Source organism: Symphalangus syndactylus, chromosome 9 (assembly GCF_028878055.3).
Source record: "Symphalangus syndactylus isolate Jambi chromosome 9, NHGRI_mSymSyn1-v2.1_pri, whole genome shotgun sequence".
NCBI lineage: Eukaryota > Metazoa > Chordata > Mammalia > Primates > Hylobatidae > Symphalangus > Symphalangus syndactylus.
Window position 1 is genome coordinate 97,852,142 of NC_072431.2, and position 25,026 is coordinate 97,877,167.

At 39.8% G+C, this 25,026-nt stretch overlaps 1 protein-coding gene across 6 annotated transcripts in view; it reads right to left on the minus strand.

Annotated features, from left to right (window-relative positions):
* Nucleotides 1-240: 240 nt before the first annotated feature.
* The window catches only part of AVL9 (AVL9 cell migration associated), an 83,870-nt gene continuing 59,084 nt past the window's right edge, over nt 241-25,026 (minus strand). For 2 of the 6 annotated variants that reach the window (XM_055293469.2, XM_063609695.1), the window contains exons 10-16: nt 24,458-24,990; nt 13,617-13,751; nt 10,968-11,187; nt 8,321-8,438; nt 4,180-4,233; nt 3,566-3,654; nt 241-704 (exon numbers count right to left, since the gene is read on the minus strand). In XM_055293469.2, the coding sequence (XP_055149444.1) occupies nt 589-704; nt 3,566-3,654; nt 4,180-4,233; nt 8,321-8,438; nt 10,968-11,187; nt 13,617-13,751; nt 24,458-24,990 (1,265 nt within the window). In that variant the 3' untranslated portion in view covers nt 241-588. Of the gene's footprint in view, nt 705-3,565; nt 3,655-4,179; nt 4,234-8,320; nt 8,439-10,967; nt 11,188-13,604; nt 13,752-24,457; nt 24,991-25,026 lie in introns of all 6 variants that reach the window. The other 4 variants (XM_055293468.2, XM_055293470.2, XM_055293472.2 and 1 more) reach the window with 3 other exon arrangements.

The following is a 25,026-nucleotide window of genomic DNA, read 5'->3' on the forward strand; positions in this document are numbered from 1 at the left end:
AAACATAAAACACCCAATCCTCAGAACTACCACCCCTGACTTTCATGTTTCTGGGAGGAAGTGAATTAATAAATGTTTTGTGGGTAGAAAGCAAAAAAAATCATCATATAATTCAGCAAAATAATAAAGGCCCAACTGTATGACCCCTTCACTCTATAAGCACATTTTAAGGCCAACTTTAGAGAAAGTGGTAATATAAATTAATTTTAGCAAGTATAAATTACAATGACCATCTAGATATTCAAACACCAAAACAGAACAAAATTTACTTAAGTAAAAACTCTTCTAAAGTAAACCAATATACAATATCAGAACTCAAAATTCATTAGAAGGTTCACTGTATGTTCTAATCAGGCTCAGACTGAAATAAAAGTAGTCAATTGAAACCCCAACCTGGAAAGCCATCCCTGCTATGGCTGTGATTTCATTATTTCGGCATCCCGAAACATTCACTTAGAGCAACATCCATGTAAACAGTTCGACATATGGTCCCCTGCTGTGGATCTGTGGCTGATAACAGCCTAGGAGCAGCAGACAGACAGGGAACACTTAAACCTCAGAAAGCAATAGCAGCCTCTGACGCCTTGCTTAAGGCTTCCCATCCGGTGGCTCAGTGAGACTTTGGGAGGTGGAAGTGGTGAAAGTGGAAAGCCATGAAGACATAGCTGTCTTTGCACTGGAAAAAGCTCCTCCAACTGACTGGCCTGGATGGGGAGGAAAAAAACAAAAGGAAAAATGTCTTAACTTTTGTTACGAGACAGTGAAAGACCAACATAATTAATACATTTTTAATTAAAAATTAAAAAAAAAGTTTTTTGAGACAGTGTCTTACTCTGTTGCCCAGGCTGGAGTGCAGTGGAGTGGTCACGGCTCCCTGCAGCCTTGACATCCTGGGCTCAAGTGATCCTCCCACCTCAGCTTCCCAAGTAGCTGGGACCAGAGGCATGTGTGACCACACTTGGGTAATTTTTTGATTTTTTGTAGAGACAGGGTCTGGTCTTAAACACTTGGCTCAAGTGATCCTCCTGCCTCAGCCTCCCAAAGTGTTGGGATCACAGGTATGAGCCAGTGTGCCCAGCCAATAAATGTTAATTCACTAGAACACACCAATATGTTAATAGTAGCCAAAATATCATTTAAATTTTTAGTTTCAAAACAATCCCTTTCCATGGGAATGTCTTAAGGAAAAATAGATGATTTTTTAGCGTAGGAGCCTATTTGCCTAAGCATTCTGAAAGTATTCATCAAACTGTTTCTTCAGAATTATTAGACAGCTTAAAAAGTCACACTGCTTTGTGTATCTTAAATACCAACTTGATAATCAATAACCACCTAAACAGGGAAGAGTGGTTAGACTGCTTTAGGGAAATATGCTTTTGTCATCTAAAATGAAGTTATGTTACACAAAGATGTATAGAGCTCTATCTGCCCCAGGTCTATTGTGTTTTTGAACATTATCTCAAAAGTTGATGTTAGGCCAGGCATGGTGGCTCACACCTGTAATCCCAGCACTTTGGGAAGCCGAGACGGGTGGTTAGCTTGAGTCCAGGAATTCGAGACAGCCTGGGAAACATGGCGAAACCCTCTTTCTACAAAAAATAGGAAAATTAGCCAGGCATGATGGCACATGCCTGTAGTCCCAGCTACTTGGTAGGCTGAGGCAGGAGGATCCCGCCAGGGGTTGCAGAGAGCCAAGATTGCACCATATTGCACTTCAGCTTGGGCAGCAGAGACCGTGTCTCAGAAAAAAAGGTGATGCTAAGTGAAATTATTTAAGTTGACTAATACACTCCCACTATTCTTGGAGAGAAGAGTATAGAAGAGATTTGGCTTTAGAATTTAACTATCAGTAGCAGCATCACTAAAAAGTAATAATGTATAATAATGTATCTATAATAATCTATAATATAGCATAGTTTTTCTATTAAAAAATAAAAATTCAAAATAAAGGCATATTGTTTGGAAATACATGTTTGTGTGCTAAATTCCATTCCTTTGCAATAAAACTAACCTAGTGGTAGCGCTGTGTGTTCTTTGTCTTAACAAATGAGTCTGTAGAGTTTTCTGTCTCTCTAGATATTCAGAAAACTAGGGATATAAGGACCCCTACACAAAGATTACTTAGTTCTGGGGCTTTTGAATTGTGTTCAGTAATGGTTAGTCAACCTCTTTCAGAAGCTAGGGAAGTAGTAATGCCCTATTTTTACAACACATTGTATGACAAAGCAGATGGGGCAAAATGTAAATAATTGGTGAATCAGAGATAATTGGGAGTTTCTTGCATGGTTGCAATGTTCAGGTTTGAAACTACATCAAAAAAAAAGTTAAAAATATAGAAAAGGAATGAAAAATTTTAGAACTGATGTGGAACAATATTCAAAATATTTTAAGTGAAAACAGCTAGGTGCAGAAGAGCATGCTACCATTTGTCTGACTTTGATACTAACATCGGCCTCATCAAATGAGTTGGGGAGTATTACCTTATTTAAAGATTTTGTGTAAAACTAGTATTATTTATTCCTTAAACATTTGACAGAGTTCAAACTGAAGCCGCCTGGGCAGCCTGGTTTAAGTTAAAAACCTTATGGCAAGGGTTTTCACGTTAAATTCAATTAATTTCTTTCTTTTTTTAAGACTCTTGCCCTGTCACCCAGGCTGGACTGCTCACTGCAGCCTTGACTTCCTGGGCTCAAGCAATCCTCCCACTTCAGCCTTTTGAGTAGCTCGGACTACAGGCACACACCACCATGCCTACTGACTTTTTAAATTTTTTTGTAGAGATGGGGTCTCACTATGTTGCCCAGGCTGGTCTTGAACTCCTGGACTCAAGCAATCCTCTCACGTCAGCCTCCCAAAGTGCCGGGATTACAGGTACGAGCCACTGCATTCAGACCAATTTCTTTAATAGATAATAGGGCTATTCATATTTTCTTTTTGCAACTGTGTTGGTAATGCGAATCTTTAAAAGAATTTGTATATTTCATTTATGTTGTTAAATTGGTTAGCATAAAGTTGTTCACAATATTCCCCTATTTTCTGTTCTTTTAATTTCTGTAAGAGCTACAGTAATGTCTCTCTTTCATCCCTAATGTTGGTAATTTGTATCTTAAATTTCTTTTTATCTTTACCAGTCTATAAAGATTTTACAAATATTGTTGATCTTTTTGAAAAACCAACTGTTGGCTTCATTTTCTTTATTGTGTAATACTACCTTAGAGGACAGCAGTTCCTAATACCTACTTTTATTATGAGTCTCTGCCATTTATAAAGAACTGTGGACAGCGCAGGGAATGGGGGAAGAAAACTCTGGTGAAGCTTGAATCTTGGTAGGTGGCAAAACAGTGACTTCATCAGAAAATTTTGTCACTCTGTTAGATATAAGGGAGTTTGACCATTTGGAATTTGGAATTTTTCAAATGAGTAAGACAAAAATTTTAAAAACTCTTGTATTACTACGTGATAACACAGATCTTTACAACTTTGTTTGTTTTATCAATTACATATTAAAGATAGAAAATGGATGTGTTGTGATTCTAATTTGTTCCTGGCTAAAGGCATGTCTTACCAACAGCTTTTCCTGTTTGTACAACATTCCGGCTAGTTGTGACCATGACGTTTCCAATTTTTTTGCCACGTTCACTATTCTGAACAGAACTGTGTAAAAGATAAAAGAAGTGTTAAGTACAATTTTAAAAAAATCTCACACATGCACACAGACACATATAGACACACATACTATAATCACTATGTAACCATCCCAAATTAGAATTACTGAGAAAAGAAGCTAAATTATTATTTGGTATGAATTAATTTATTAACCTTTTAAGCATGTGCGTTTTCAGAATACACAAAAAGAACATACAGATGAACCAAAAAGTGGTGAGGACATAAGAATGTATGTATGGCTACATCTCTCTGACAGCCACGGTTTGCTAAAAGCACTTCACCAAAATAAAAATGGTAAATCCTCTTTAATAGTTCACACCATCCTGTATGAAACAGTGGTGTTTTCGCTTTGAAACATACACACTGCTGAGCTAAAGAATGTTATGCACATATTTGGTTACTATTTGAAGCATAAGTCTATCAAGTAGAGAAAAACAATTCCCAATTAGCAATGAAACACATGGCATAAATTCAGACTTAAGAATTTTCCCAGTATTTTCTCTAAGTACTTACTGTGAGAACCTTAACTTCATGTCTGATACTGAGTATTGGCCTTGAAATGGATGGCTGTAAAAAAAGTTTGAGTTTAAACTATCAGTATTTTACCAAAAAGGCTGCAAAAAAGAGTTATCACAAGAAAATATTAGTAAACTTCTCATGGACGACACAGCTGGGTGGTAGTGCTGCGTTTGGTATCAGGAAACTTGGCTTTGATCACAGCTCTCCACTTAGAGTGATGATATCCAGAAAAGATTACTTAACCCCTCTGAACTTTAGTTTCCTCACTTGTAAAACAGGTGTGTTGTGTGTTTTGTGTATGTGTGTGTGGGTGTGTGTGTAGCCTGTTTTAGTGCTATCCTGACATTCTAATTTATTTGGTCTGTCTTGGGTGGGGCTCAAGCATCAACACATTTTTTACAAGCTCCCCAGGACAGTCAAGGTGAGTCACTGGTTTTAGGACATGGTCTGGCCGGGCGCGGTGGCTCACACTTGTAATCCCAGCACTTTGGGAGGCCGAGGCGGGCGGATCACGAGGTCAGGAGATTGAGACCACGGTGAAAACCCGTCTCTACTAAAAATACAAAAAATTAGCCGGGCGTGGTGGCGGGTGCCTGTAGTCCCAGCTACTCGGGAGGCTGAGGCAGGAGAATGGCGTGAACCCGGGAGGCAGAGCTTGCAGTGAGCCGAGATTGCGCCACTGCACTCCAGCCTGGGCGACAGAGCGAGACTCCATCTCAAAAAAAAAAAAAAAAAAAAGGACATGGTCATAGATGATACCTTGATCCTGGCCATCTTATAAATGTGTGCTATTGGTTATGCAAAGATTTGTGGATGGATCAACAAAATCTCTACTTTCTGTTAGAAAAGCAACTCAAAAGGCAGGTCTTAAAAAAAAGCACTATCATTATTTTTGTAGGAAAATACATTATTCAGACTTCCCTATTTCCATTATATTAAAAGAAAAAAGTATATATATAAAAAATCAGGCATTCTGCAATTATACAGACAGTAGGAAAAAAAAATCAAGCAACTTGACCACATAAAATGGAGGGGTCAATAAATATCCAATTCTTATCTCAGGGGTCCCTCTGTCAAGGTCTAACAAAGAAAGTGACCCTAGTAAAATCCATAGCTACTTATAAAATTAATGGTTCTTCAAATGACAACAAACTACTCTTCATGGCCCAAAGTAAGCACATGTGACACTTTTTATTCTTAGATTCCTGAATCACAGGATTGAAATACTGACACATCACTTGATCATTCTCTATGTTCCTGGAATGGCTATATTTAAGGGATGAAATATACCTGCTGCTTGTTAAGTTAGAATGCTGCCTTCCCTAATCTTTAGGAGTTAAAGGGTTTCATACTTCTCAAAAGTTATAATTAGTTTGAAATATTTCTAAATGACACCCTCTGATAACAACAGAAGTCTAGCATTTATTTTTTTTTGAGACAGAGTCTCACTGTTAATCAAGCTGGAGTGCAGTGGCACAATCTCAGCTCACTGCAACCTGCCTCCCAGGTTCAAGCAATTCTCCTGCCTCAGCCTCCTGAGTAGCTGGGAGTACAGGCATGTACCACTATGCCCAGCTAATTTTTTGTATTTTTAGTAGAGACAGGGTTTCACCATGTTGCCCAGGCTGGTCTTGAACTCCTGAGCTCACGTGATCCGCCCACCTCGGCCTCCCAAAGTGCTGGAATTACAGGTGTGAGCCACCAGGCCTGGCCACATTTGTTATTTTTAATTTGGTAAAAATGTCGAAAATTGGCTATTGAAGAAAACTAAACTATTTCACCCCAAAATATACTTCTTTGATGTATTTCAAGATGGCTTATTCAGAAGGGCTGGAAATGCAAGAATTACTGAAAAGCTGTCTTTTTGGGGGCAGATTTCCATCTGTAGAGAAAATCTGCATTAATGCAGCCTGGTTTGCCCTGAGGCCCTCCAATATCAAGATATAGGAAAGATGAACCGAGTGTCTGACACCTTTAAAGGTCTGAAAGAAACATTTACCATCAATTCTCTCTGAGGGCTGCTACCTGTGAAGTTTTATCTCTATAAGACGACAAACTCTGCTGCCAGGCCTCCTTTCTTCTCCCTCCCACAACCTGTCCTGCCACTATAACCTGACTTACCACCATAACCTGTTTTTGGCCATGCTCCAAGCCCCCAATTCTTTCTGTAACCTAAAGATGGTATGTATATAAACTTGTGTACCCCGTTGGCGGACTGGGTACATGAGCTTGGGTACACAATCCAATAAATTTGCATGCCATTTCTCCTTTTAATCTGCCTTTTGTCAGCTGACTTTCCAGTGACCCTTCAGAGGATGAAAGGGAAGTTCTCCCTTGGCCTGCACTATCATATCTGCATGATTTCCCTGCCTATATATTTCAGTTAACAAGTCCTTCTTCAGCCTTCTTTTCAATCTAAATAGCCTCAATTTCTTCACATGTTCTTCTAAGCACTATTTCATAATCCTTTTAAAACTCATTTCAGCTAAGGCTCTTTTGGACCTGCACTAACATCTATAGAGCTGGTTCAAGTTAAAAGCACCAGATGTAGTGACAGATAAAGATCTGACCAGGCCTCCCAGTGCAGGGCCCAGGGAGGAGACTAGGATGGCTCTGCGTGTTGACTGCTTGGACAGTCAAGGCCGATCTGCCTTCCCAGCACCACCCTGTGAGTGCCACCCTGCTAAGCACCTCCACATCTGTTTCCCTTCAGCACGCTGAGAATACAGACTTTGTAGTCAGTGAGGGAGAACACTTTGAACTCAGCCCTTTCATTTAATACTATTAAAATGGTTTTGCCTTTTAATTCTCTGTTTTTACTATATTCAAATGGCAATATAGGTTTCTGCTATAGCCAAGTATGATGATTAAATTCACCAAAATTGGTGTTGAACCTAGTACTTTAAAAGATGGGGTCTCATTATGTTGCCTAGGCTGGCCTCGAAACCGTGTGTTCAAGTAATCCTGCCTCAGTCTCCAAAGTAGCTGGGACTATAGGCACCTGCCAGCACGCCTGGCTAAATTTTTTGTATTTTTAGTAGATACAGGGTTTCACATCGTTAGCCAGGATGGTCTCGATCTCCTGACCTTGTGATCCACCCACCTCAGCCTCCCAAAGTGCTGGGATTACAGGCGTGAGCCACTGTGCCTGGCCTTATCTTTTAATTTAGAAAAAAAGTTCCTGTATACACTATATCAACTGATCTCCTTCAATGCTCTCTGTAGTATTCACACTCAGATGTTATTGTTTCATAATGGCTCTAATCAATGGCCTTTTATACCTGTGTGGGATAAAGCCTTCATCATCAACATTCAGTATTACAGCAGGTATTAAGTTTTGTTGAATTTTAGAGTCTGATGTGGAAACCAGGTCGACCATATATCCAGGAGTCCAAATATTAACTTTTTTTTTTTTCTTTTGAGACAAAGTCTCCCTCTTGTTACCCAGGCTGGAGTGTAATGACATGATCTTGGCTCATTGCAACCTCTACCTCCTGGATTCAAGGGATTCTCCTGTCTCAGCCTCACAAATAGCTGGGACTACAGGCGCCCACTACCACGTCTGGCTAATTTTTTTTGTATTTTTAGTAGAGATGGGTTTCAGCATGTTGGCCAGGCTGGTCTTGAACTCCTGACCTCAGGTGATCTGCCCACCTCGGCCTCCCAAAGTGCTGGGATTACAGGCATGAGCCCAGCCTCAGATACTAACTTTAATAGGTTTCGCATATGTCATGTTTTAAAATCGCCTCCTAATTTTACTCATGCAGTAAACCAGTGGTATTTCCTTCTAGGAGTCTATCTTGTTGAACCATTCTGTTAAAGAATAGCTCCAGGGAGAAAGAGAAGAATCACTGTGTACTGAGCATCACCAAGTGCCAGGGACATCCTCTCTGAATCACATTGAGAGCCAGGGAAATGTTAGTGCTTCCCATAATGCTCATGCTTTTTGTATAACAATCTGCATATGGAAGCAGTTTTCTAAGCTGTTTCTCTATATTTGGGAGCCTTTTTATGACCTACTTAAGGGGATTCTTGAAGATATTCACAATATCAAAGTTAAAATAGATTTTTCTCTGTATTGGGCACTCGTAAACCAACCATTTACGTACTATCAGTCTTCAGAGGATGCGCTTACTTTGGATTTATTTCTGCAAGTGCTGGATGCTTGTTGCTGTTCCACACCCTGTAGTTGTGAGTATTCTTCCATGCTGTAACAAAAGTTGTCCCATAGTCCGATAATATCTTTTCATTGTCTGTCAAGTAAATATTTGAAAGAATTTGAGCTGGGCTGTAGCCATTCAGGGATGTGAAGATTACAACCAAAAAGGGTAAAGGAATGACTTTATCCCCCTGCCCTCCCATATTTGGGGGGAGACAGCCTACCAGATGTCAGGAAACTTGGGTCTAGTTCCAGAAATCCTGTTAAGGAGCTATGTGGCCTTTGGCAAGTCACTTAATCACTCAGAACTTCATTTTCCTAACTGGAAAATAAGAGGGTTGAGCCAGATATTTTCCAAGGTTCCTCACAACTCCAAAATATTTCCATGTTCTCTTTACCATTATAAGGATAGTATTAATTAATCAAAAACTGTATGCTTGACAGTGAATAAGCATACTGATTTATATGTATGGCATAGGCAATTGGGATATCTTTCTACTTTTTTATAAATGCCATTTTTCTACAAAAAAAAAAAAGATTAAGAATGAATACACAAAGTGGTTCTTTCAGTCATGATGTTCTCTTCTTTGGACTTTGTTTATTTGGTGTTTCATTCTTGAATTTCCTAGCATTTCACTGTCAAAAACACTTAAAAAAGGCCAGGTGCGGTGGCTCATGCCTGTAATTCCAGCACTTTGGGAGGTCGAAGATGGTGGATCACTGGCAGTCAGGAGTTCGAGACCAGCCTGGCCGACATGGCAAAACCCTGTCTCTGCCAGAAATACAAAAATTAGCCGGGCGTGCTAGCGGGCACCTGTAGTCCCAGCTACTCGGGAGGCTGAGGCAAGAGAATCACTTGAAACCGGGAGATGGAGGTTGCAGTGAGCCAAGATCACGCCACAGCACTCCAGACTGGGCAACAAGAGCGAGACTCTGTCTCAAAAAAAAAAAAAAACAAAAAAACCAAAAACCAAAAAAAGACTTAAAAGAATATACTGAAAACTGATAAAGTTTTCAGCTTTATCAATACCATGGGAAAGCATCCATGTGTGTTTCCTCCGCTTGGAAGATGAGAAATAGTTTGGAGAACTGATACAAATGGCTATTACTTCATATATTAATTGCATGTTGTTTGCTTTGAAGGTGAAATACAAAGTACCTTTTGTTGCTAGGAAAGGAAATGAATGAGATACACAGTTCCATACACAGCATAAAGAAGTTGTTCTAAGAACACTTCCTCAAGCAGTTCATTGGGCTGAATTTCCTCTTTTGACCTTGTTACTTGTTAAGAGTATGGGCCTAAGCCAAACTGTTTGGGATCAGATCCCGCCTAAGCCTCTTATCAGATGGATAAGCAAGGTATTTAACCTCTGTGGGCTTCATTTTCTATTCTGTAAAAGGCAATGACAAGGTACCTACCTTCAGGATTCCTGTGAGGATGAAATGAATTACTAGATGTAAAGTGCTCAGAACATTGGTCCCTGCATATATTTAATGTTCGAAAAAAAGTGAGCTACTATTATTCAGTGCTTATAGCCTCCTGGGCAAATATTTTTAAAAAAGCAAATTAATTAAGCTACATGACAGTGGAGACTGAAGTTTTCTTTCTAGATTACCAAATGATTTGGGGTTACATTGGTAGTGGTGGCAAACATTTAAAAATATCCCATTAACAAATGAGGACGTGTTCCTCAGCTGTCTTTTACAAATGAAAAACTCTCCCGAAACCTGCTCTAAAACTCCTATGTGCACTGTGAACAACTAACCTGGGAGCATGTGGTGGTGGTGGTGGTGGTGATTAAAAAAATCTACTGATACAACAATGAATGTATCTAATGCCACTGTGGAGCTGTACATTTAAAAATGGTAAAGATGGTAAATTTTATGCTATGTGTATTTCATCACAATTAAAAAAATAATGATTAGTTAACTGAAACAAAAACACAAGCTCAACACATTTTTAACAACTTAATAAATATCTGCCAAATGTCCAAGGTGAAAAGCTCACTGCCGAGCTCCATTTTCACTATTTATATATTTTTTTCCCAAGGGGAATGAGATAGTTTTAATGCAGGAGAAGTCCATGTTTACCTGCCCCATTTTAACCATTTAATAGGAATAATATTTCTTAGAATGGGTTATAAATTTGAAGATTTAATCATTTACAACATGATTTTCAATGATTTCTATTTTTTATATTCTTTCTCCCTTTATACATCTTAAAAAACATGTAGGCAGTATTCATAAACAGCTGCCAAATACTGATATGAATATGAAGCAGTCATGTAAAAGTGATGATATATGTTCATGTTATGTTGGTATGTGTTGTTTCTATTATAAAGTAATAAAAAGTTTCAGAAAACATGTATAAAGGGATCCATTTTTTGTAAAAGGACCACGAAAAGCACCATAAAACAAAAATCCAAAATACAGGCATAGGAAAAGATCTGCAAGGCTATAAAGTACTCAAGACGTTAAAAGTGACTATCTCTGTATGAGGGAATAACTGGTAATTTTTCTATAAGGAATATGTATTTATTGTGCAATCCAAAAATCTCATAAATGTTACAAAATGAAAAATTATAATAAAACAGGTAGCTGTATGCTCTGTGTGGTTTCTTACCTAATTGCAGTGTGGCAGCCAGCAGGGCGTGAATGTAGACCGCAAACTGGGCCCGGATCCATTCATCACCTCCCTCCCAGCCCGTGCCATCTAGGAAGACGTCATCCCGATTCTCAGTCACGTGCCTCACTAGGTAATCTGCGAACCTTAGGTCTGCAGTGGTTGGGTTAAGCAGCTTCCTGAGTTCTGGATCATGGATCTGGATCAGAGCTTCTTCTACCTAGAGGGTATCCAGGTACAAGTCAGAGTCTGGGCATTCACGCAGACATCCATGCCACACTTTACAGAGTAACTATGGGGAAGGTGGAGCTGGAAATAAAAAATATGAATAACAGCATTCTCAAAAGGTGAGTCTAAGAAAGAGGTTTGTACACTGAAGTTTTCTATTTATAAAATGCTCATTTTCTGTTTTTAGAAAATACATACATAAATATAGTATTTTAAATTACAAAATTACTCACCTAGATTGCAAATATTTGGGAAAATACAGAAGACATGTAAAAATCACCTTTATTTCACTAGCAGAAATGAACATATTTAACAAGTATAATTCCTTAAATACTTTTTCTTTTGAGTGCAGATACTTTAGAATATTCTTTTTTTTTTTTTTTTTTTTTTTTTGAGATGGAGTCTCGCTCTGTCGCCCAGGCTGGAGTGCAGTGGCGCAATCTTGGCTCCCTGCAAGCTCCGCCTCCTGGGTTCATGCCATTCTCCTTCCTCAGCCTCCTGAGTAGCTGGGACTACAGGCGCCCGCCCCCACGCCCAGCTAATTTTTTGTATTTTTAGTAGAGATGGGATTTCACCGTGTTAGCCAGGATGGTCTCAATCTCCTGACCTTGTGATCCGCCCACCTCGGCCTCCCAAAGTGCTGGGATTACAGGCGTGAGCCACCGTGCCCGGCCAGATACTTTAGAATATCTTATTATGTAATATTTGATATACTAAAAAATACATGTAACTTACAGGTTAGTTTTGAAGTATAATAGTAAAAGAAATTCCTACGAACCCACCAACCAACTACGGAACTAGAATGTAACCAATAATGTTGAAGCAGCTCTATGGTCCTCCCATCCGTATCCTCCTGTCTTGGAAAATGTACATACTTTTTCTTCTTCAAATTTGGGATTATAATAAATACATCTTTGAATCCTGGACTTTCATTATATTATAACCATTCGCCCAAGAAACAAGTTTTCATACTTTCTGTCAGAAACTACAAAAACCTTAGGGTGGCTGAATTTTTTTTTTTTTTTTTTTTTTTGAGACAGAGTTTCACTCTTATCGCCCAAGCTGGAGTGCAGTGGCACGATCTCAGCTCCCTGCAACCTCTGCCACCCGGGTTCAAGCAATTCTCCTGCCTCAGCCTCCCGAGTAGCTGGGATTACAGGCACCTGCCACCATGCCCAACTAATTTTTGTATTTTTAGTAGAGACGGGGTTTCACCATGTTGGCCAGGCTAGTCTTGAACTCCTGACCTCATGATCCACCTGCCTCAGCCTCCCAAAGTGCTGGGATTACAGATTTAAGCCACTGCAGCTGGCTTTTTTTTTTTTTTTTTTTTTTTGGAGACAGGGTCTCACTCTGTCACCCAGGCTGGAGTGCAGTGGTGCGATCTTGGCTCACTGCAACCTGCACGTTCAAGGTTCAAGTGATTCTCCTGCCTCACCCTCCCGAGTAGCTGGGACTACAGGCATGCACCACCATGTCTGGCTAATTTTTTTGTATTTTTAGTAGAGATGGGGTTTCACCATGTTGGTCAGGCTGGTCTCGAACTCCTGACCTCAGGTGATCCTCCCACCTCCGCCTCCCAAAGTGCTGGGATTACATGTGTGAGCCACTGCGCCGAGCCTCATAAAATTTCTCAAAAATTATTTCAGGCTGGGCACGGTGGCTTACGCCTGTAATCCCAGCACTTTGGGAGGCCGAGGTGGGTGGATCACCTGAGGTCAGGAGTTCGAGACCAGCCTGGCCAACATGGTGAAACCCCATCTCTACTAAAAATAGAAAAAAATTAGCCGAGCGTGGTGGCGGGCACTTGTAATCCGACCTACTCGGGAGGCTGAGGCAGAAGAATCACTTGAACCCAGGAGGTGGAGGTTGCATGGAGCCGAGATCGCGCCATTGCACTCCAGCCTGGGCAACAAGAACGAAACTCTTGTCTCAAAAAAAAAAAAAAAAAAAAAAAATTATTTTAGTTGTAAAATAACAAATGATTTAAACTTCTTATATATTGATGTCAAATATTTATTCTTAGCTTTCATCTTGGTATCAAGAGCATTCTAAACAAGCTAGAAGGATTGAAATTATTTAAACAACAAACACATGTTAAAAATCGTGAGGTAGTAGTAGGCCCAGTTGCCCAGGTTGGAATCCTGGTTTACCTATTTACTGGCTGTTTGATAATGTACAAATCACTTCATCTCTCGGTTCCTTAGCCTCTGCAGGTATAAAATGTGGATAAGACCGTGCTATTGACTGTGTTTTTATGAGAATTAGACCAGTTAATACACATAAAATACTTAGAATACATGGCATGCAGTATGCAGTTATCATCATTACTAATGTTGTTACTATGTATTCATAATTGTAGTTAAGAAAGGAAAACTGGGATGAGCAGGGCCAAGTACACACACTCACACATAAACGTACTTCCACAATGGCATCACTGAGGTGTTTCTGTTGTCGAAAAAGGATGTTAGTAGCTCCAGCAACAAATCCCCGAACGGTGACATCGGAGAGAAGATGATGTTGCTGCAATGCCATGTAAGGCAAACACAGATATCCCTATGAATTAGAAGAGTAACAGAAAATATCAGAAAAGTAAAAGGTTACCTTTCTCTTTAAACTTAGCGAGCTAACAGTAGGAAAAGAAACTTCCATTCTTCCTTGCCCTGTCTGTAAGTCAGCTAATCTTTGACTCAATAAAATAATATTTCAGGGGAACTTCAAGTCTTGACTACAGTAAGTCCAGTTAATGATTAGCTAATTGTCTCCATGAATGGTCAAATCTTGGCAAGGGTTTAATATGAAGGTTGTCTTTCTTGATCACTTTGTTCTCATTCAATTTAAAAGCCTCCACAGTAACTAATGAATTGAACCTTTTTGTTTAGGAAATGATGCATGAAGCCTGTTAGTAAGTACGTTGTTTAGTAGAAGGCTGTTAAAAATTTAAAATACATGCATCTGCACATAACCACTGAAGCACTATTAGGAGAATAGCAAAGTACTGCATAGCATTTGTTATACTGTCCTATGTTAAAAATCATGCAAAAAGATTTCAAGATATTTGCTACTAAATATTTAAAGCAAAAATGACACTGGTAGTATCTGTGTATTTAACTAATTTCCATTTGAATTTTATTTGAAAACAGCATTGCTCCAAAAATTACAGTGGAATTGCTAAACTGCAGCAAGCATCTAAGTATACAAAAAATCCAGCATACTTCCTGAGAGTACAAGTGTTAACACTGGAATGATTCACTGAAGGAAGATATGCAATTTCTGCTGAAAGATTCTAAATCGGAATGGGTTTTCAACAAGTGGCATGACTTGTTATACAGCCAGGAAGGCAGACTCACTGAGCCCCTCAACTTGTTTTCAGCCTCAAGTTCTATAAGTTTTATTTTTTTACATCTCATCACTTTTTAAAACACAGAATTATGTCATCTGGATAATGTCGTGTTTACATCATGAGACAAATCTCTCTGAAGGCAGGAGATATCCCCTTTGCAACTTGATATTCTTTATTACAACTGGGAGAGCGCTTTGTGTGTAACTAACAGGTGGTTGTTAAATACTTAACATGAAAGGGAAGGCTTCCAAAAGTTGGAATATATGTCGGAATATATGTCTAGTAATTTGGTTATATTCTTACTCTTGAAAATGTCTTTGTTGCTTGATCAGACCCTAACAGAAGAAGCAAAAATAAATCCATACCTTTGCATTAGAGATGCTCAGTAGAGAGCTTCTCAACCCAGGCTCCTCATTCAGAATCAGTATTATATTTCATAATAATAACAAAACTAAAAGGTATGTTTTTAAAAAGTAAGTAGGTCAAAGCTTTTAAAAAATGTTTAAAAATCCTTTAAAAATTTATAAATATATATGCCTTTTGGCCCAGCATTCTACTTGTAATTTATCCTACAGTATCCTACAAATATTGTATCGTGTGATATTATATTTATGAAAATAAATGCAATACCAAAAAACTCGAATCCAAACTCTTCATGAATAGGGGACTAAATAAATGTTCATCCATACAATGAACCTGCAGCCATAAAAAGTGATGATGTTCATCTCCAAAGAATATTATGGGCTGGGCATGGTGGCTCATGCCTGTAATCCCAGCACTTTGGGAGGCTGAGGCAGGCGGATCACTTGAGGTCAGGAGTTCGAGACCAGCCTGGCCAACATGCTGAAACCCTGTCTCTACTAAAAATTCAAAAATTAGCCAGGCATGGTGGCAGGCACCTGTAATCCCAGCTACTCGGGAGGCTGAGGCAGGAGAATCGCTTGAACCCAGGAGGTGGAGGTTGCAGTGAGCCAAGATGGCACCATTGTACTCCAGCCTGGGCGACAGAGTAAGACTCCATCTCAAAAAAAATAAATAAAATAAAAAAATAAATAAAAAGAATATGATGTAAAAAAAAGAATAAGCGGGCTGGGCATGATGGCTCACACCTGTAATCCCAGCACTGTGAGAGGCCAAAGTGGGAGGACTGCTTGAGCCCAGGAGTTCGAGAATGGCCAGGCAGCATAGTAAGACACTGTCTCTAGAAAAAAGAAAAATTAAATTAAAAGGCTGGGCGCGATGGCTTACACCTGTAATCCCAGCACTTTGGGAGGCTGAAGAGGGCAGATAATCTGAGGTCAGGAGTTTGAGACCAGCCTGACCAACATGGTGAAACCCTGTCTCTACTAAAAATATAAAAATGAGCTGGACCCATGGTGGCGAGTGCCTGTAATCCCAACTACTCAAGAGGCTGAGGCAGGAGAATCGCTTGAAAAGACCAGGAGGTGCAGGCTGCAGTGAGCTGAGATCATATCACGGCACTCCAGCCTGGGTGACAGGGGCAAAACTCTGTCTCAAAAAAATAAATAAATAAAAATAAAATAAAAATAATGGGCAAAAATGGGCACATTCTGCTACCATTTGTAAAAAGGGAGGGGAAAATATGCATTTGTTTCTGCATAGAATACCCCCAGAAGAAAACAAGACAGTGACAATGTTGGCTGCCACTGGAGAGGGCTGCTGGATAGCAGGGGATGGAATGGAAGGGAGACTTTTTATCAGCGATGCTTTGAAATCTTTCAAATATTGAACTATGTGGAAACATTACATATTTATAAAATTATTTAAAATAGTTCAAAATAGCTTTAAAATTGTAGCATTACTTGCTAGGTGTGGTGGCTCATGTCTGTAATCCCAGCACTTTGGGAGGCCAAGGCAGGCAGACTGCTTGAGCTCAGAAATTTGAGACCAGCCTGAGCAACACGGTGAAACTCCATTTCTACCAATAATACAAAAATTAGCCGGGTATGGTGGCCTGCGTCTGTGGTCCCAGCTACTCAGGAGACTGAGGTGGGAGGATCCCATGAGCCTAGGAGGTCAAGGCTGCAGTGAGCTGAGATCACACCACTGCTCTCCAGCCTGGGTGAAAAGCAAAACTCTATCTTAAAAACAAACAAAGTTACAAATAAAATGAAACTTAAGGGAATTATAAATTAAGTCATCTTTTGGGGGAGGCAATTGTGTATTTTTTTAAAAAGTACCAGATACAATAAAAGCCAAAGAAATGGCTACTGTTCTTTAAAAAAGTTTTAAGACTCAGCAAAACAGAACAATACTTGAAATAATCTTCCCTATCTCTCAAACACTAAAAGTCACATTTATTTATTTATTTTTTGAGATGGAGTCTCGCTCTGTCGCCCAGGCTGGAGTGCAGTGGCGTGATGTCAGTTCACTGCAAGCTCCGCCTCTCGAGTTCATGCCATTCTCCTACCTCAGCCTCCTGAGTAGCTGGGACTACAGGCGCCCACCACTATGCCTGGCTAATTTTTTTTTTTTTTTGTATTTTTAGTAGAGATGGGGTTTCACCATGTTAGCCAGGATGGTCTCGATCTCCTGACCTCGTGATCTGCCTGCCTCGGCCTCCCAAAGTGCTGGGATTACAGGCGTGAGCCACCGCACCTGGCCAAAAGTCACATTTATTTGGCCACAGATTGAGGTAACTTTTTCAAAAATTAGAAACAATTTTATTTTTATTCTCGATCCCCAGTGCTTCATTTGACTAGCCTTAAACATTATTATTATTATTTTGGCTGGGTGTGGTGGCTCACACCTGTAGTCCCAGCTACTTAGAAGGCTAAGGCGGGCAGACTGCTTGAGCTCAGGAGTTCAAGACCAGCCTGGACAATATGATGAAACCCCATCTCTACAAAAAATTAGCTGGGCGTGGTGGCAGGCGCCTGTAGTCCCAGCTACTTGGGAGGCTGTGGTGGGAGGATCACTTGAGCACGGGAGGCGGAGGTTGCAGAGAGCCGAGATTGCACCACTGCATTCCAGGCTGGGCAAGAGTGGTGAGACCCTGTCTCAAAAAAAAAAAAGATTAAAAAAAAAAAATTAAAAATTTTTAAAAATAATAATAATTTGTTGAGATGAGCTCTTGGTCTTTTGGCCAGGCTGGAGTGCACTGACATGACCATGGCTCACTGCAGTCTTGACCTCCTGAGCTCAAGTAATCCTCCCACCTCAGCCTTCCAAGTAGCTGGGACTACTGGCACATGCCACCACACCCAGCCTTTTCTTTTTTTTTGGAGGGCAGTGGCACGATCTCGGCTCACTGCAACCTCCGCCTCCTGGGTTCAAGTGATTCTCCTGCTTCAGCATCCTGAGTAGCTGCGACTACAGGCATGTGCCACCACGCCCAGCTAATTTTTGTATTTTTAGTAGAGATGGGGTTTCACCATGTTGGCCTGGATGGTCTTGATCTTTTGACCTCAGGTGATCTGCCCGCCTCGGCCTCCCAAAGTGCTGGGATTACAGGCATGAGCCATTGCACCTGGCCCCAGCTAATATTTTAACTTTACTTAGTATGAGTTGAGGTCTCACTATGTTGCTCAGGCTGGTCTCAAATTTCTGAGCTCAAGTGATTCTTCTGCCTTGGCTGTTTTAAAGTTTTTTAATAGACAATAATTGCATTGAGGTAATTTCTTTATTTTTTTTTTTGAGACGGAGTTTTGCTCTTGTTGCCCTGGCTGTAGTGCAATGGCGTGATCTCCACTCATTGCAACCTCTGCCTCCTGGGTTCAAGCGATTCTCCTGCCTCAGCCTCCCAAGTAGCTGGGATTACAGGCATGTAATCCCACCGCCACACCCAGCTAATTTTGTATTTTTAGTAGAGACGGGTTTCTCCATGTTGGTCAGGCTGGTCTTGAACTCCCGATCTCAGGTGATCCGCCTGCCTTGGCCTCTCAAAGTGCTGGGATTACAGGCGTGAGCCACCACGCCCAGTTGCATTGAGGTAATTTCTAAATAGAGTTCCATTATAGTGACTCAACTAATTTTACTAAATAATGGCAATAATCTCATAACTAGAAAAGAGGGAGAAAGTTGATGCATGAGATTAAGTCAGGTGGGACTCCAAGCTCCAAGGGCTCCAGTCCTTTCTGGCCAGTCCTCCACTAACTATTTTGCTCCAATGTGCAGCCAATTCCAGAACACTTTCAGTAACAAGATGGGAAGACTTAGAGAAGAATGGAAGAAAAGCACTCAGGATTGTCTTTTCACAGCAGAAAATAGCTACTGTATCTTCCTCTTTATCTTTTTTTCCACTTCCCTCATTCCCCTTCAATGTTCCTCTGGTTAGAAAGTGATGGAGCAGCATAGCATAAATATTACACAGGCACAAATCATCCTCTAATTTTCCTACTTCTCCTTCAGTGTCCCAGTTGCCTTCCCATCACCCTATGGGCAGCCTACCCCACAGTTGCCTCTAGCCCCACCTCTTCTTCCTTAGCAGCTGTTTCTTCTCTACACTTCCTGAATCAGCTCTCAGGCTTTCCTGAGAAGCATATTTTAGAAGCTAGTATTGACAGCATTTACATAGTAAGCATCCTCTCTGAAACTGACATGAAAGGCATCAACCTCAGGCAAGTTCAGATACCAGAGAGAGGATTAGAAAGTTGGGAAGCTGAATTCTTCTGGAATTGTTTTATTATGTAGAAATTTGTTTCCATTTATTCATATGATAACTACTCTACTTCAGCAATATTCCCCAGGCACCCAGGCTTCTCTCCGGCTATTTCTAAAATTACTTTTCAAAATGTTTTGCTAACCTAATTCCTTCTGTACAAGGATTTTAAGATCTTCAAGAGAAAAAAGCCTAAAGACAATTCGGTTTTAAGAACATTTTATATTCCAAAGTTACTGACATGAAAAAGTCAGCATTGGCATTTAAAACTGTGATTAAAGAAATTAGATTTTCATCCAAACACTCAAAAAACATAAAACCAAAAAGACAACTATTTTATAGGGATGTTAGTAAGCCCATCATGTATTTAATACTGATAGTGTATACGGCACACAAATCTAATATTCCGCTAAACATGCTTTATTGACAAGACACAAAATACATCTTTACATTGCTTTAATTTGTCAGCAACCTGACAAAACCAAAATCCCTCTCCAGTTAATTTCCCTCTTGATATCTTCATAATAGTAAAAATTAAGAGGGCAGGTCAGTGAAATAGCAAAGTCAGGGCTCTGAAAGGTATAGGAAGTCATAACACAGCTCAGAAAGCCCACCATTTGTGGCTACTTGCTTTACCAGTAGTCTGAGAAACCCGAGTTTTCTCCCCAAGTTCTTAAATTCCAGTTTTAAGAAACTGCATTGATTTAATCATGAAATCAGTTAAGAGAATTTCCGAATCCCAAGCAGGTTACAAAATGAAGAAAGATGGCATTCTGTTTTAACTATTCACCAACAATGACTCTGGGCAAGTACATTTTTGCAAAGCTGGGTAAACCCAGAAATAATTTATCGAATAATATAGGAGAGGAATACATATATTGTTCAAGCCAACACTACCCATCTTTCTTTTCCACATAAAGTGGAATATCACTTCATGGATACCAGACAGTATTCAGGGAAAAACAGAATACTTTGTTCTAGTAACTGAAAAGGTGGTAGACTGCCTTTCATGGTAGACTACAAGATCACAGATGGCAAGAATTCAGAATCTAGTATGGTGTCTGGCTCCTGGAAGGGCAATAAATACAGTTGGTTCTCCACATCCGTGGGTTCCCACATACCAGATTCAACCAACCTTGGATTAAAAATATTGAGAAAAATAATAATACTAAATTAACCCCAGCATAGTAACTATTCACATAGCATTTACATTGCATTAGGTATTATAAATAATCTAGAGGTGATTTAAAGTATACGGCAGAGGCAGGGCACAGTGGCTCACGCCTGTAATCCCAGCACTTTGGGAGGCCGAGGTGGGTGGATCACCTGAGATCAGGAGTTTGAGACCAGCCTGGTCAACATAGTGAAACCCTGTCTCTACTAAAAATACAAAAATCAGCCGGGCAGAGTGATTGGCGCCTGTAGTCCCAGCTACTCGGGAGGCTGAGGCAGGAGAATTGCTTGAACCTGGGAGGTGGAGGTTGCAGTAAGCAGACATCACGCCACTGCACTCCAGCCTGGGGGATAGAGTGAGACTTTGTCTCAAAAACAAAACAAAACAAAAAAACCATATATGGGAGGATGTGCACAGGTTATATGCAAATACTATGCCACTCTATATTAGTGACTTGAACATTCTCGAATTTTGGTATGGGGGAAGTTCCTGGAACTAATCCCCCATGAATAATGAGGGATAACTATACTTGTAGAATAAGAAATGAAATAGATTTTTTTTTTTCTGCTCTACTTTGAAAAACAATTCACAAATAGGTAAAAGTTTTTCTGCAAAGGATGAAAAAAACATCCAAACAACGTAGCTTCCAGAATATGTCTCAGCATCAGTGTAACTTTATTTTTATATAGAGACAGGGTCTCACTCTAAAGCTCAGACTGGAGTGCAGTGGCACAGTCATGGCTCACGGCAGCCTGAAAGTCCTGGGTTCAAGAGATCCTCTTGCCTCAGCCTCCCAAGTAGTGGCGACTATAGGCATATGCTACCGTGTCCAGATAATTTATTTTACTTTTTTGTAGAGATGACGTCTTGCTTTGTTGCACAGGCTGGTTTCTAGATCCTGGTTTCAAGCAATCCTCCCCGCCTCGGCCTCCCAAAGTGCTGGGATTACAGGTGTGAGACACTGTGTCCAGTCCAGTGTAACTTTTGACCCAGTGAAGTTGACTGCTTCATCTTAATGCATTACTGACATTAAGAAATGATATCCTGAAAAGACTGAATTAAAGATTCAATTTGATTTACTATATTGCGTTTAAGTTATTAAAAAATTTCAAATACATTCTGAATGGTTTTTATAACAAGATTAAAAAATAGTGTTAGAACAATTAGCCAAAACACTGTTATATTCAAATGAAGTTTACTAATATAAGTACACTTAATAAGTGTATGTGTTAAGTATACTTAGTAAATACATATGTATATTTGTATTTGTTAGTTATAACTTACCTCACTTATAAGTGATATAAGTTAGACATCTAAGCTTTTTTCTTTTAAAATTGTAGTATTTTAATACATATAGGCACTCTTTTTATTGTACTTCACTTTATTGTGCTTTTTCTAAGCTGAAGGTTTATGGCAACCCTGCAACCATCAAGTCTATCAGTGCCATTTTCCCAACAGCCTGTGCTCACTTCCCTGTCTCTGTCACATTTTGGTAATTCTCACATCTCACACGTTTTCCTTATTACTGTGTTTGTTATGTTGATCTGTGATCCGTGATCTTTGACGTTACTACTGTAATTGTTTTGAGGTGACATGAACCACCCCCACATAGACAGCAAACTTAATAAATGTTGTGTGTGTTCTGGCTTCTCCACTGACTGGCCATTCCTGTCTCTTCTCCTGTCCTCAGGCCTCCCTATCCCCTGAGATGCAGCAATTTTTAATTAGGCCAACTAACAACCCTACAATGGCCTCTAAGTGTTTAAGTAAAAGGAAGAGTCTCACATCTTATTTGAAATCCAAAGCTAGAAATGACTAAGTTTAGTAAGGAAGGCATGTCGAAAACTGAGACAGACAGAAATCTATGCCTCTTGCCCCAAACAGTTAGCCAAGTTGTCGATGCAAAAGAAAAGTTTTTGAAGGAAATTAACAGTGCTACTAAAAGTGTTTTTGTTTTTAAACCAGTGAACACACAAATGGTAAGAAAGTGAAACAATAGCCTTATTGCTGATATGCAGAAAGTTTGAGTGGTCTGGATAGAAGATCAAACCAAACAGAACATTCCCTTAAGCCAAAGCCTAATCCAGAGCAAGGCCTTAACTCTCTTCGATTATATGAAAGCTGAGAGAGCTGAGAAGATGCAGAAGTATGAAGCCAGCAGAGTTAGCTCACAATATTTAAGAAGCCGTCTCTGTAACATAAAAGTGCAAGGTGAGGCAGCAAGTGCTGATGGAGAAGCTGTAGCAAGTTATTCAGAAGATCTAGCTAAGGTCATTGATGAAGGTGGTTACAGATTTTGAATACAACAGATTTTCAATAAAGACAAAACAGCTTTCTATTGGAAGAAGATGCCATCTAGGACTTTTGTGGGTAGGGAAGAAGTCAATGCCTGGCTTTAAAGCTTCAAAGGACAAGCTGACTCTTACTGGGGGCTAATGCAGCTGGTGACTTTAAGTTGAAGCCAATGATAATTTACCATTCCCCAAATCCTAGGGCCCTTCAGAGTTATGCTAAATCTGCTGCCTGTGCTCTAGAATGGAAAAACGAAGCCTGGATGACGGCACATCTCTTTACAGCATGGTTTACTGTATATTTAAGGCCACTGTTGAGACCTACTGCTCAGAAGAAAATAAAAAAAGATTCCTTTCACAATATTACTGCTCATTGACAATGCACCTGGTCATCTAAGGGCTCTAATGAAGATGTACAAGGAGATTAATGTTTTTTTCATGCTTAGGAACACAACGTTCATTTTGGAGCCCGTGGATCAAGGAGTCATTTTGACTTTCAAATCTTATTATTTAAGAAACACATTTCATAAGGCTATAGCTGCCATGGATAGTGATTCCTTTGATGGATCTCGACAAAGTAAATTGAAAGTCTTCTGGAAAAGATTCATTACTCTAGATGCCATTAAGAACATTTGTGATTCACAGGAGGAGGTCAAAATATCAATATTAACAGGAGTTTGGAAGAAGTTGATACCACTCTCATGAATAACTTTGGGGGGTTCAAGACCTTGGGGGAGATTTGGTGGAAACAGCAAGAAAATTAGAAGTGGAATCTGAAAATGTGACTGAATTGCTGCAATCTACTGATAAAAGCTTGAACGGATGAGGAACTGCTTCTTAGGGATGAATAAGGAGAGTGGTTTCTTGTGATGGAGTCTGCTCTTAGTGAAGATGTGGTGAATGTTGTTGAAATGACAACAAAGGATTTTTATTCATTTATATTTAAATAAATTAAAAATTATTTAATAATTAATTGTACTTCACTTTATTGTGCTTTTAACATAATTATTATTTAAGTTTTATTCACTTTGTTGTGTTTTTAAAATAATTATTAAATGTTAAATAATAAACATTTATTATTTAAAAAATAATAGAGTCTCCCTCTGTCACCCAGTCTGGAGTACTGCGGCGTGATCACAGCTCACTTTAGCCTCAACCTCCAGGGCTCAACCGAGCCTCCTAATCTCAGCCTCCCAAGTAGCTGGGACCACAGGCACGAGTTACCACATCTGGCTAATCAAACTCCTGGCCTCAAGTGATCCTCCTGCCTCAGCCTCCCAAAGTTTTGGGATTATAGGCATGAGCTACTGTGCCCGGCCTGAAGTATTTTTAAATTAAGATGTGTACATTAAAAAAAAGATACAATGCTACAACGCACTTAATAGACTACAGTATAGTGTAAACATAACTTTTATATGCATTTGGAAACAAAAAAATTCCTGAAACTCGCTTTATCACAGTGTTCTGTAACTGAACCATAGTATCTCTGAGGTGTGCCTGTATTTATTGAGTGCAATCAAGGCTGTCTGGACTTCCTTAATTCTTTAAGGAGAAACCTGAATAATTAAAAATAGACCCAAGAGAGTGATTGTGCATATGACTCATATCTACTAAGTTTCAAAACATTTACCAATCAAAATCCCCTATATACTTCCCTATAGACTTATACTATGGTCACGGATGCCACAGTACTATATATTTGGTATGTACTTTACAGTTTTCAAGGAAATTTTTCCACCTGAAAATGTGTTGAATACCAAAAGTTCAAAAGTTAAACTCTAAAAGGATTTTTCAAATTCTTTAAGGAATTCGATAAAAAATATTACACTTTACCTTTGTGAAGATGGCCAGGGGCATGCCATACTGATCCTCTTCCAAACCTGAAATGAGCCCTGGTATCAGGACTACCTGTCCCGTATTAGCTTGAGGTTGTACAGTAATTGGAAGACTCTCTGAGGGGACAGAGTCCTTTGGAAACATTGTCTGGTCTGATCCCAGCTGTTCCCTTTCTTTCAAGTTGGGGTCCTCTAAGACACTAGGATCCAAAGTTTCCCAGTCACTTTCTGAAGAATCTGGAGATGGGCGAGATGGAGGTTTCAAATATTGATTGGTATCATTGGGTTCCTGCCCTTTGCTGCTGTCTTCCACTTGGAACAAAGGCTCCTCAGTCTTCATGGCAGCATCTTCTCCATGGTTTCCTGCCATGACTTTCCTGACAGTTCCCAAGTTGGTATGTGAAACGTCAGCAGTGGATGCAGAAACAAAATCATCTGCACGTGGGTTACTTTCCTGAAGCCCACCATCTTCAGACATACTCTTCCGGGGTCTATACTGAGAACAGTCACTGAGACCATGTTCAATCATGCCTAAAATATGCAACATTAAAGAACAGCTTGGCTTAT